The sequence below is a fragment of the Phasianus colchicus genome, chromosome 6 (assembly GCF_987193195.1).
Source record: "Phasianus colchicus chromosome 6, bPhaCol1.hap1.1, whole genome shotgun sequence".
Classification (NCBI taxonomy): Eukaryota; Metazoa; Chordata; class Aves; order Galliformes; family Phasianidae; genus Phasianus; species Phasianus colchicus.
The window spans coordinates 16155259-16168901 of NC_143441.1; the positions used below are offsets into that span (position 1 = coordinate 16155259).

The 13643-nt window shown below is 41.8% G+C and overlaps 1 protein-coding gene across 12 annotated transcripts in view; it reads right to left on the reverse strand.

Annotated features, from left to right (window-relative positions):
- Positions 1 to 13643, reverse strand: part of RARB (retinoic acid receptor beta) — a 319855-nt gene that overhangs the window by 85595 nt on the left and 220617 nt on the right. Inside the window, exon 1 of one of the 12 annotated variants that reach the window (XM_090142555.1) lies at positions 6115 to 6869. The exons of 10 other annotated variants lie outside the window; for them this stretch is intronic. In XM_090142555.1, the coding sequence (XP_089998681.1) occupies positions 6115 to 6271 (157 nt within the window). In that variant the 5' untranslated portion in view covers positions 6272 to 6869. Of the gene's footprint in view, positions 1 to 6114; positions 6870 to 13643 lie in introns of those variants that run through there. One more of the 12 variants, XM_031590237.2, reaches the window with a different exon arrangement.

A 13643-nucleotide genomic window follows, 5' to 3' on the forward strand; every position in this document is an offset into this window, starting at 1 on the left:
CTGCTTAATATGCTGTTTAAAACAAGTCCTGCTTTGTCCTGTAAGTGTCTCTATTTCCACTCAGTGTTGTGAACTCTGTAATTTAATTGCTTTTTCATGTAGCTGAGGTGAAGTGGAAAAATCCTCTAAAATTTTTAATATTAAATAAAAGTTGTAGACAATATCTGGTCATTTCAATATGTGGCTTGTTTTTAAAAGTGCTGAGGGAGCTCTTAGATTCTCCGCATTTTTGGAAATGAAGCCATGAAATGTGGATTTAGGATGCTAACTTTAGGCTACTGTTTCTGACATTCTTAACTTTTGAAACACATTTGCTCATGCAGCGACGGATTAATAAAATCCCAAACATGAGAGTATTTTTAAAAAGATAATTTCAAATCCAGATTTCTGGATGAAAGTTGTTTACTGACTATGATTAGGAGGAATAGCTAAGATTATGGTGACTGAAAGAATACACAGAAGATTCATTCCCACATCGTATCAGTTTGTTTATTTTGTACCTAGAATATGGTTCTCATAAAAAGGCGGCAGCAGACGGAAGACATTACTCTTGGTTTGCCTGCTACTAAACCCAGTTTTGCTGCCCTCCTGCTATACTTTTTCTTGCAGTACAGAGGAGATGATTATTCTGTTATTTTAGAAGAGTTTGGAGCATTTCATGGCTTCTATTTTTGTGGTTCCATTTGGTTTGAAAGGGCTTGGATTTCAGCACGAAGTGGCATGGGTCACACTGCATGGGGACAGACTTCGTGCATGTGAGCAAAGGTCAAAATCAATCATAGCTTTGTATTTCCAGCCCTATTACTTTTGGCAGTTTACCCTGCCAGAAGGGGCTAAAATATTTGCTTCCCAAAAGGAGTAAACATCAATAGGCGGCAGGCGGATAATCAGTTTCTCAACCACACAGCAGTGAGAAACGAGGAAACGGGATCTTCTTGCAAGAGCCATTTAGCTATCTAAACGCTACATATAACATTTCCAGTAAAAAAAGTTTAAGGTTTTCACAGCACAGTAATTTGAAAAGGACAATAGGCCTATTTAGGTAATTATATTATGCAGGCTTTGTTATTAGGCTGCCCTGCTCAGTCCCAGAAAGTCTGGATAATCAAAAGTGTCCAAGTACAGGAAGGGGAAAAGTACAACCCCACCCTCCCTCGCAGCCGCTGCCAGGATCTGTGGATCCTGAAGGGTAAAGTCTATTTACTGAAGTTCCTTGGCCATTTTATACATCTACCGATATCCTTCCTCATGGGGCTGCGCTCCGCTGCCTCGCCGGGGTGGAAGCCACCCACTGTGGGACCCTCTGCCAGGGCAGAGAGCGGGGAAGGGGCGAGGTACGGGCCCCCTGCTCACACACACACCAGCACTGGCCCCCGGTGCTGGGCGGACCTGAGAACTCATCGCAGTCCCACTCGCTTTTAAGGTTTCAGTGGGATGGGCGGACGGCCACAGCCCTTTCCAGCACGGCATCTCTTTCACAAACAGGCCCCCAAACCCAAACGCTGGTTGCGCAGCACTCACAGTGCTTCAGCTGTGTGCGGGGCGGTGCGTGAATTAGATCAGAGCACTGGGGGCCATGTGGGTCCAACCTGCCCAGAGGGCTGCCCGGCTTCCCACGCACCAGGCAAAGCCCCTGGCCTGGCTGCAGACCTGGCAGCCGTGCAGGCACGACGCTGGCACACTTAGCGAACGCGGCTCTGGGAAGCGCTCTCAGCAGTAAGTGGGGATTTAGCTGGATGTGAGGATGACTAACTTGGCTGTCTGAAACATTATCTCTCCCTTTCAACTCCTTAACTTCAGCGTAACCTCTGCGAGGCAGCGCTGCAGCAGGCTAGCTTTGTTCTGACAAGTTACACCTTCACTGCACAGACGCATTAGGCAAGCGGGGAGTCACCCAAAGATACATTGCTTTTCCTCCAAGCTTATCCCACCCCGGCTTCACCAGCGAATGCCTCTCATCATTTTTATCTGCGGGAGTTTTTGACAGCAGTGCACGTCCATTAAGAGTTTTCCTGCACCAGCGGATGAATCGGGCAACCTAGATCAGAGCCTACGTAGAGAACTGGTTGCTCTCATTTCAGTTCATTTGGAAGAAAAATATCCCTCTGTGACGTTTTGAGTGAGAAAATCTGCGTATTGAAGAGGATCAGAAACAAATACTTCTCATCACATATTTCAGGGCATTAAGCCAGAAGTGCAAAAAATGAAATACAAACTCTATTCCTAAGTATATCAGTTCTAATGATTACAATGTAAAGTTTCTACATGAACTTTAAAGAAAATAACCTGGTTCAAACAGATCTTGCCTTTTGGGCACTAGCAAACACACCTGCAGCAATTTGATACCTGGGAATGCAGATTACAAGTCCTTACTTCAAAATGTTTGTTTTTAAATTCAGAAAGATGAAAGAAAAAGTTCTGCGTTTTTTGTGTTTTTTTTTCCCCCTGTTCAGCGCAGATGTTTCCAGTACTCCCAGTGCTTGCAGGTAACAAGTACCCAGCCCAAACAGAATTCAGAAGTAAAATGTATGCCTTGTGGATTTCCATCTTCACAAACTTTCTGGGAGTTAATACCTTCTAGAGCTCTCCAGATGAACACTTCCCAGAGGACCCAAAAAAAACCTACATGTTCCAGGAGTGCCCACATCATGCTGCACTCTGTTGCCATGTTCTTAGCTTTTGCCTTTCTCATACTCCGTACTCTTCTAAACGTAGCAACACGTTTAGTAGTAGTATTTCATGATATTATCAGCTAAAATACTGTATACTACCAAGCAAACTTATTCTGGCTTTCGGCGTTCTCATTTGTTTTTCACTTCTTTAATTAATGAAGACTAATGAAGACTTTTTTTAATGCTTTTCCAAGGCCAAAGGAAAACACTCTGCCTCGCAGCTCATTCCCTCTTAGGGCTTGTCCCGTTCCCGCTTCCGCACTACTGAGTTAGCTCTCATTTCACTAAAAGTTAGTTGTTTTCTTTTGGTAATTGTTGTCACTACACAATAAGGGAGCAAAAAATTCCATCTGTCTTGAAGTATAAATTAATCATTCTTGCTATCTTAATTTCAGTCATTTTTGTCCTCTTAAGAACTATTCTCCTCTAATTTGATTATATCAACCTGATTTTTATCTTAGGAGAAAAGGAGAATTACTCGTGATTAAAACCGCAGTCAGTTCTAGTGTCATCCTTGAGTCCACAATTTCCTTTGTAAATAAATAACTTCTCTTTAAGCCTATAACAAGGCAAGAAGCATCAGATAAAATATAAGCATGTGTGAGTACACAGATGTATACAGTTTGTGTGTAGCACATCGTACAGTACACAGTGGCTAGCATTGGGGTTGCAGACCTATAGCATGCTTTTCCTTCCACGGGGGGAGGAAAAAAATGCCACACAAGTTAAGGTCATGTTTGGGTTGCATCTCACCCTCTGCTTCACTTTGCAGACCCTCGTGGACTACAAAATTCGTCATGTTGCAGGAGTGCGTTGGCTTAGTGAATTGTAACGGGATTAACATCCTGAAGATGTGCTGAAGTTGGAAACCCACAGCGTTCTGTCTTAACCTCTGCAATAGCCAATTTTGCGAATATTTCAGCTGAAACCTTGATGCTAGGATTGTTGCTGGGCTGTTCTGAGGCTGCACTGTTCAGGTATTATTCCCTTAACAACCATTTACCTTTTACTCTGCAATCACATCTCTATCAAAGCAATATTTCTCAGGCCTAAAGCTATGGCTGCAGGTGTACTGCTTTTATGGGAGAGCCAAAAATAAAACAACAAACTAGACCAAAAAAAAAAACAAAAAAAAACCCAACCTATTATATGCCTAATAATTTCAAAATTTGGCTATGATTACATTTCATTAAATCATCGAGGTCTTCATAAAAAGGGAGAATCAGGAAACACTTCAGTTCAAATTAACCATTGTTATCTTTGTATTTGTAATTACTGGAGCAACCTTTAAACCAATGAAAGTTTTCTCTACCGCAAAAATTCTGGTTTTTGACATTATTTTCAGGAGATACAAAATCAAATATTAAATACTGACACAATTTTACTATTTTATCATCCGCGTACATATATTTATCCACACGCATAAAGTACTTACTATTTTTCCAAAACTAAAATCACCACTTGCTCTAGAAATCAAACAGAATTCCCCATTTAGACTCTAACTGAATTGCTTTTCCATATTCACATACCAGATTATAATTCAGGTTTTAGCCTGACTTTAGATTCCCGTGCAGTGAAGATTAATCCCATTCCTCACAAAGTTAGGAGTCTGGATTCCTGAATGCATTTGCCTTGTATTTTTCTATTTACTCCTGTAAATATTAGTTTCTCTGAGTAGCTAAACTTTGCTGTTATCAACACTTGTCTCTTATCGCAGGCCCTAAGCAAATGACATATTTACCACTCATTCCATTCCGATAAGGGTAATCCCGTGTTTAACTTGTCCAAGAACAAACATCATATATTTTGTTCTTAAGAATCATGCCTCTGGTTATTAAAAAAAAAAACAAACCAAAAAAAAAAAAAAAAAAAAAAAAAAAGAGAATGAACAGGAGATTTTTAAACCAGAAGTTATTTAAGAATATTTTGCAAATGAAGGTCTTTTATGATAGCTTATTCCTCCTACTTCAGGAAAGTTTAGTTCCGAGTTTCCACGATATCGCTGCCGAAGTTATAGGAAAGTTCCTTCCATAGCAGAAAAAAATCACATTTTTAGTGAAACATGTTTGTTTTTTTTTCCCCTCTAACTGAAGCTCGCACAGACCTAGTAACAGTATTTTGAAGAAAGAGCTTTGTTTCATATCTCGTTTGAAGCATTTTGAGAACAGCGTGGAGAAAATAAACATCCCATGCTGAACTTCATAGTCTAATTTTAATTGTAAAGACATCAAAATATTTGCAGTGTCGTAGGCTGGTAGTCATTGATTTCTGCAGTTCTGTTTTCCTTACTCAACCCACACAAATGTCATTTGCTGACTGAAAACTTTTGAGAAGAGTGAAGAATGCATTACTTCATCGACCATTTGTTAAATTTATTTTTTAATCCACCCCCCCCGCCTTGAGATTAACTGTATTGAAGGGAGAACTATTATAATTCCAGGCAACTTTTTAACACACTGCAAAACAAAAATTTCAAACAATCAGACAGTTAATGGTGTACTGGAGTGCCTGAGAGCGTGCTAAAAACATTTTGATAGATAGCCAAGTCATTTATCTAAATCACCGTCAGAGCAGTGAAGCATCCTGCAAGCTTTTATGCAGAGTATAAGGGGATGCTTTCTGGAACTTCTTTCTCAAACTTGAAATTGTGGAGTTAAAATACTATCAGTTTACTACCTATGTATTTCAGCACAAGATCAAGACTCTCTAACATAATAACATGTTTTTAAGTGTCCCACCACCAACTCTTCTTCCTCCATTACCAGTGTAACACTGCCTGAATCTCAAGGTATAGAAATAATTGATGTTTAAACTCAAAGGGTGCTCACAGTGAGTAGTTTTCTAGCAAAACAGCAACTTCTTAGAGCAACAAAGTGAAGAAGAAAGGTGGCAGCAAGGTCAGTACAAAGAAATATTGCCTTTTCTTCAGAAACTTAAAACTACTGTCTGATTTTTGGAATGGCACCTACCCAGTACAATTCAATGGCTTTGTAAGAACTGCACAGAGCAGCATTTTAATTGCTTGGCTGCTCTGCAGAAATGCACTTCAAGACAACAAGCATCCAGATTATCAAACGTGGTGCAAAATTAGATTAAGGAAGCAAAGGAAAAAAAAAAAAATACTACAGAGATGCTATGTAAATTCATCCTTCACTGGTTGGAGTTTTACAAATGTTGTATAATATTACAATTTTATGTGTTCCTTCTTGGCTTCAGAACTGTTGTAAGGATCAATATACTACATAAGAAGGGATAAACAGAAAACAGCTCGGCGCTTTCTTTTCTTTTTCCCTCCTGGCCAAAGGAGAAAAAAGGCTTGCAAAGCACATTCTGCACAAAAATCCCCCCGCCCCTCATCACCCCTGCACTTAAAAGTATTTTTTTACATACATGCAAATAATAATAATTGCTTTAAAGTGGAAAAAGAACAGTTGGGACCTACATTGAGCACTGTGCCGGTGTTGCCACTCTGTTTGTGCCAATCCACTGAAGCATGCTTTGAGAGCCTTCTCCTGGAGCATGCAGGAAGACGGACTCGCAGTGTAGAAATCCAGCATCTGAGCAGGGCTCACTGCTAGAACATCCATACAGTCAAACATGATTCCCCCTGTACAGAATGCCTGCAAAAGTGCTTTCCTCTAGGTGTGGAGGAAAATGGCACATAAAAGTACACCCAACTCCATCAAACTCTGCCCCTTTTTTGGCACGTAGGCTGTTGGTCTTTTTCCCAGACCAGAATCATGAATTATGACAGACAACACAGCTAAAAGCCTGTAATTGATCCAAATGATCATTTACCATTTTCCAGGCTGCCCAGCCAATCCAGCAAGATGGGGGGAAGCAAGCCGCATTCCAAGTTTTAGCTCCGTTCAATCTCCCCCAAAATCTCTCTAGAACCAGTCCCGCTCCTCAGGCGCTTGCCGGCTGCCTGCAGCTCCTCGCGCCGTGCCGACGGCCGAGTCCCGGGGTCGAAACAGCTCCGGTAGGACCTCTGGATCCCCCTCAGCCATGAATAGATCCTTCTGCCTCTGAACAGCTCACTTCCTACTACTTGTGTCACACAGAATGAAAGATTGAATTGCCTAATATATGCGAGTGAACTTTCTGTGAACCCTTCCCAGGCTGCTAACCTTCAAATGACCCAGGCGTCTGACATCACCAGCTCCCAGGATTCTCACACGGCTTAAAAACTCCCAGCAGCCCGGCAGTGAGCAGGCAGCGGGCGGCGAGGGCGAGCGCGGCCCTCCCTGGGTCACCCCACTTCGTCGGGACCAGCAATAGCAAGCAGGGAGGCGAAGAAAAAATAAAATTTAAATTAAAAAAAAAAAAACTAAAAAAAAATCAGGAGGAGGAGAATCACGCCGGGAATAGAAACAGGCCCTGTGCCGGCTGGGAGGCTGTTTGCACAGCGCTGCTTTAGGTGGTTGCTGCAAGCGGGGGGTTTGCGCATCTCAGCTCAATTTGCTGAAACTTCTGTGCCCCCTCCCCGCTCCCCTCTTCCCCCACCACATTCCTTTGCTCCCCTGGAGAGGCCATGAGCAACGCCCAGGCATCTACTGCTGCACCAGAGCTACAGCCACAGGCATCACCCCAGCTAAGGGGCAGCGCAGAGCAGCCTCACCCTGAAGGGGCAGCACCACTTGGTGCCACCCACAAAGGGTTGGCTGGCACAGCCCTGATCCATCCCTGCCGTAGGGGGTCTGCAGGTGTCCATCTCTCCTCACCAGACCTTTTCTCACTCCTGAAACAGGCAGCTGTGTTTGACAACTGCACAGGAGCCAGGCCACACTGCTCAATGCTCCCAGGCTTGCCACTGGTCTGGAATGTGTCCCTGCAGCATGCCCATGTAAGCCCAGAACAGTGAGACCACAGCCCAGCTGGGGGCAGGAGGCAACTCCCTCATCTCGCATCCTGGTGGCCTCCATCCCAGGTCTCGCCTGTCTCTGATTAGCTGAGAGGGGCAGGGCTGGCTCGTGTGGCCCCAGAGGGACTGTATCAGCTTTCACACAGCTAATGAGCCCCAGCTACCAGAAGGGTGAGAGGGGAAAAAGGCAATGGGCTTCTTTGTGGGGTCCAGACCTACCTGGTGCTTATCTTGCTCCCCACAGATACTGGTGAGAGGAGGCCACAGATGCCCCTAGCCAGAGTATCCAGCTGTCCCTTACATCCGTGTACTGCAGAGGCTGCTATGTCTTCCCTCACCAACATTTTGAAGGTACTGGGTTACCACTGCCTTCAATTCATGGCTGGAGACCCACCCCAATGCCCACCCAGCAGCATTTCTGGCATCCCTCCCTTGTGGCCCCATGGCCCCATGATGCGTTGCAAGGCCTTGCCAGAGCTGCCCTCAGCCAGCACCATGTGCATGGCTCTCTGCTGGCCTACCCTTTGCATCAAGCCAGCACAAAGCCACCTTCTGTAAATAATCATCCTCTGCAAAGTCTTGCTACCAAAGAGAGTTCATCGAGTCCTTATTCCTACAGACACTTTGAAAGTGGAAAATAACATTGAGGAGCCTGGAAACGCTCCCTCTGCCCCATTGGAAAGGGTATAAGCTAAATCACCACATGCATGCTTTTACTTTCAGCAAATGCACCGAGGATCTGGCAGAGTGAGTGTGCACAGCCCTGAGGAGCTCAGGGCGTGATTTCCAGAGGCACAAAGGAGCCTGGTTCCAGGAGAGGCAAGATTCCTTTCTCTGCCTTTCAGCCGTCCCTCCCTTCTCCCCTCCAGACACTTCTGTGGCTTCTCAGGATTTTGTGAAAATCAAAAGCTAGCTCAGGTTGGAAAACTGGAAAATGAAACACTCCATTACTGCATGTTTTCTCAAATCCCCAAATCAGAGCCTGGCAGAGCAGGGGACACCGTGCAGGGCAAAGGCACAATTGAGGACTGTAAAGAAATACTGGAGAGAGATTCACTCTGGGACCTGTGCAACCAGTTTAATGGATGTGATGTCCTCTCTACAAAAAGTCCTTTGATGAACTGAAAGCTCTGTGACAATGCCTGTAGATTGTATTAACAAAACTTTTCACAAAGGTTCAAGAATTTAAATAAAAAACAAAGAAGATCCCCACACACTTGCTCCCTTGAAACTGATACATCCATATTGCAAACAAGCTGCCAGAAAAAGACCTGTTGTAATCTGGAAGAGATAAAAACAAAAGCTTTCTTAACGTTTTTTCCCCTCGGATAGCAGAACTCTAGCTGTCCCTGCAGCAGGCAGCATCTCTTTCCACCTTCCCTCTAGGTAGAAGAGTGACAAAGCTGGCGTTTAACACTGTGTTTTTAAGGACTTTCTAAGTTTGTCAGGATGTCCTCCCCCATGCTGGAAAGCCCTCAAGCCGATGAAGTCCCTGACACTCTGTAATCTGAAAATTATGCACAGCACATGTTTATCCAAAAAGTCATCTTTTAGGGAAAGCTTGTTTAAACAATTTCAGCCCAGCAAGCAGAATTCTCTGTAGCAAAATGGCAAGTGAAAAAGTGGTTAAATTTCTGTTACAATCTCAGCTGTCCATATTGCTGCAATTTGGTTTGTTTTGAGTAACAGAGCTAAATTAGAAGGCAGCATTTTCTAACCAAATGATACAGCATGCACGAGAAGTTTGGAATATGCAATGCGTCATCACGAAAATAACTTGAAGGGATCATACAAAACACAGTATGTTTTGTCAGTCTCTGATTTAGAGAGAAAATAGCATTTTGTACAGACCAGGGCTCTTGGAACAGTTTAAGCTGAAGCCAAGAAAAACATATTGCCCGTGTGAGTTAAAATAAATAAAATCATACAAACAGAAATTCACTTCTGTTTATTCCATTACCAGTCTTCTAAAACTGAATTTACAAATAAAACCTGCCCGTTTTGCTGCAAAATGTAGACTGGTAACTTCTGAAAGTAAGCATCAGGAAGTCATGCATAGCTGCATATGAATTGAAAAAGATTGCTTTTTCACACTGTATTTAAATGAGCCAGGTAGCTCATCATGTTTTATTACGAATAATAGTTGTGTTAATGCTTACACTTATTACAAAAACCACATGTAATTAATGAATTCTTCAAATAGTCTGATCATTTGCTCACATACTATTTCTACGATACAGTAATTTATGTATCTCATATTTCACTTTGAAATAGCACCATACTTGCGGTTTTTTAAACAGAGTATCAGGAAAAGCTACACTCATAAAGTGGTGGGTATTTTCTAATTGAGATCAGGACTAACCACAATTATTGTGATAACTAATAGCTCTCTAATTCAAATGTAATGAAACTTTAAGTAATGCCACATATTTTAAATGTCTACCCAGCTCATATGGAGGTGCAGCAAGCAGGAAACTTCGCTCTGATTTCTTCCCCTTTATCCGTGCAAAGAAATCGTGATTTCACATCACTGCCTTGATCTGTTTTCTCTCAGACTGCAATGGCAGAAACTTTACAATAAACATATTCTTAGCCATAAGCGAAATAAAAAGCAAAAGTTCAAGTCAGAAATCTATTTCCTTTGGTGTTACTGTATATTTGTCAGTGTGACATAGCACATTTGAAACCCATAATCATAAAACAAAAATTTACAGCCAAGGTTTAGGGTCTACATCTGTTTCTCTGGTTTTTGTACTGCAATTACCCACTGGACAATTCAGGGAGAAGCACTATGAATCATGTGCTACACACGTTTGTGCTGGTCACTTTTTCTTTAGCACAAGAGTCTGAGGATGTTGTGACATGCCTCAATGAGAAAGGGCATTAACTAGAATTAGGGTTAGTGCACTAGGCTTTCTAAATAAAAAGGGCTTTACCACAAGCAATGCAGTACTCTTGGAATATTACAGGCATATTTATAGAATGGAGAAATTAAAAAGTCCATGCAAAAATTCTCTAAAATGAGTACCTCAGGGGAGGCATACTGTTTTTTGCATGCATGCATTTTACTATTAATCAAATGTAGCACTCTCTTGAAACAGTTTTGACAGCAGAGTAAATGGTTACTAGTGAATGATGTGTGTGTTTAAGCAGTGAAAGCAGAGACAAAGTGATGTTTTCTTCTACTCCCTAGGCAAGAGCTGACACTAAGCTTGCTGCCTCAGCTTTGATACTCACAGATTCCTTTGTGTCAGTTGCTGGGAGAATCACTGGCAGTTCACTAACCCTGCCTCACACACAGAGGCTTTGATTTTTACCTCTTCATTGAGAATAGATGTTAATATGAAACAGTACTTGTCTGCTTTGGCTTTTTTTTTTTCCCTTTTTTTCCCCTCTCCAACTGGTGATACAGAGTTTCAAACCTGAAAATCAGAATCCCCCTAACACTACATGCATTTTTTTTTTTTTTAGTGCTGTAGGATGTTTTCCTTCCATCTCAAGCACAAAAATGGTGTTAAAAGATTGTAAGGAAAAAAATGGCTGGGACACAGGAGGATGGATGAATATTTTAAACTCCAAGAGTTTAAACTCTGAGAAAACAGAGATACATCCTGAGCAAGAATTGCCCCAAAAGAAAATTACTGGCACAAAATGACACAAATGGCATGGACAACCACAAAATACAGTGAAACTAAATCAAAAAGGAGTTTCTTGTCACTGCTGTATGCTACTGTGCACAATGACTGAGACAGGAATTTGCATGTAACAGGAAGAATTATTTCAGGCCTGAAATCTAACAGCAACTGGCCAGAGTATTCCATGCAGAACAATATTTGATTTGAGATGGGCAAAGCGGAGTTGGTCAGATCCAAATCCAGAACTGGGACATACCAGTTATAAATCCCTCAAAACCAGCCTGCTCGTCACCTACTAGGGATAAAGGCTTTTTCTCTATTTTCATCAGTGGATATATGTTTGTAAAGATGACTTTAAAGCTGACTGCTTAACTTAAAGGCAGTAAAAGTAATTCATCTCACAAACTGGAGCAGGCTACCATGTTTCTCAGAATCCACTCTGCATTTTACATTCCTTTGGCCCAAAGCCAGGGAAAGAGAACTGCCCTGGATGATAGAACTGGAAATGTATCTGGTTCAGCAGCGCATTTCTAAGAATGACTACTACTAGATCTTCCTAAGGAAAACACAGGAATCCCTAGTGATTGGCAAAGTGTAACTCACCCACAGGTCCCCAGACAGCCTCTTCTCTTACAGCAAATCACTTACCTATTATAACATGAGATTTATTATCCTTTTCAAATTTGTTTTTGTTAATAATATTCTAGATATTCATATATATCCAATGTGTTGGGTTTTTTTTAGATTGTGATAGATCTATAGCTCTGTGACACAAAAAGAGATAGTAAGTTATTAGACTTGGGTGAACCAAGAGAAAGAGGGATAAATACTTTCTCTTGGAACACTGCAGAACTCATCCATGTTGCAAGGAAAGGAAAACACAGCCCAAGCCACACCTCCCTGAGGCCCCAAAGGCCGACCACTGACAGTTCCAGAAAGGCTGGCAAACAGGCAATGACATCATCAGCCCAAAGGCTGGATGACATGCATTTTTGAAAGATATAAAAAGAGAAAGTATTATTACATTTAAAATTGGCTGCATACTGAATAGCCGCCCTCACATTTGCTGTTCGGGAGATCTTGCAAACACCATGCTAAATGGTTGCCAGGAAAGGAAGGAAAAAAGGATGGTTTCATTTTGCTTTCTTTTTAAATGACCAGAAACTCTTGATTCAAGGTTTTGCCAAGAAAGACATTTTTACTGCTAGCTTATAAATCCCTCAAAACAGAAAGTTAAAATGGAAATGCTGAGGTAACTACAGGGCCATGCATGGCACTGACACACTGCATTATATAATCCAGGGAGAACGAGGGCTGGGAGATCTATAAACTCAGAGTAGAAGCAAAAGGTAAGAAGCAGAAGAGTAAGTTGAAATATTGAATGTTAATGCTTCTAACAATAAAGTTTCCTGTACACTGATTGTGTGCGTGGTTGGCAGACGGCGAAAGAGTACAAAGCTCATTTAAACATATTAGATTTCAAAAATTTATTTGAGCATTTATTTTGTATCTGACCTTTTAAAAGAGGAAAAAAAATGAGAAGTTACCTGACAAAAGTATAATATCATCTCCTGATATCCTGAATGGCATCTCATGGTGTGCATATAAATAATGTTAGAAAATGCAAAATAAACAGAGTTCCTAATACAGACAACTTACAAGGCCAGCTGGAGCCAGGATCAGAAAAGAACAGAAATTGGAATAACGAGATTTCTAGAGGTTCACTGATGATAAAAGTTAGCCCTAGTCACTTTCTTCCAACAAATGATCAAAGTTATTTGATCAGAACCCAGAACTACAGATCAGTGCACGCCTATCTCCTAACAAAGAGCAAGCCTTACTTAAGCCCTATTTCAAAAATCTATGGAGGCTTAAGCAGCATCTGGGGCCTGTGCTCATGCACTGCTGCAGGCTCAACCTATACAGGGTGATTCCAGATACCCACAAATAGCAGAAGTGTGCTTGCATATAAAACTCAACATAGATGGACTGGATTTTGTTGCTAGTATAAAACAGAATAGAACCACAGCTTGGCAGCCTAACACACATATTCACAGAGTCGCAGAATCCATGAGAGTTGGAAGAGAACTTTAAAGGTCATCTAGTCCAACTCCCCTGCAAAGAACAGGGACAATTCATGACAACTCAACATCTGCATAGCTACCTCTCCATCAAGCCCACATCAAATTCTGAAAGAATAGTCCAATATCCTATCTGGGAATAACTCAAGCAGCAAAATTAAGGAAGAAATAACAGGGAAATGTGTTGGTGTATCTATCTACCTAGCTAGCATGGATAAGGACAGCAATGACAATGTGCTGATACAGTCTGAAAGGCCCTAGTAATGATGGTCAAGCATACATCTCTAGCCTGCCTACTGCTGTAAGGTACTGCCAAAATTACACCTTTGTTTTATTGTAGAGGTGTATTTTCTATATGCAGTGGAAACAGACTGGGGAACAGATATATGAT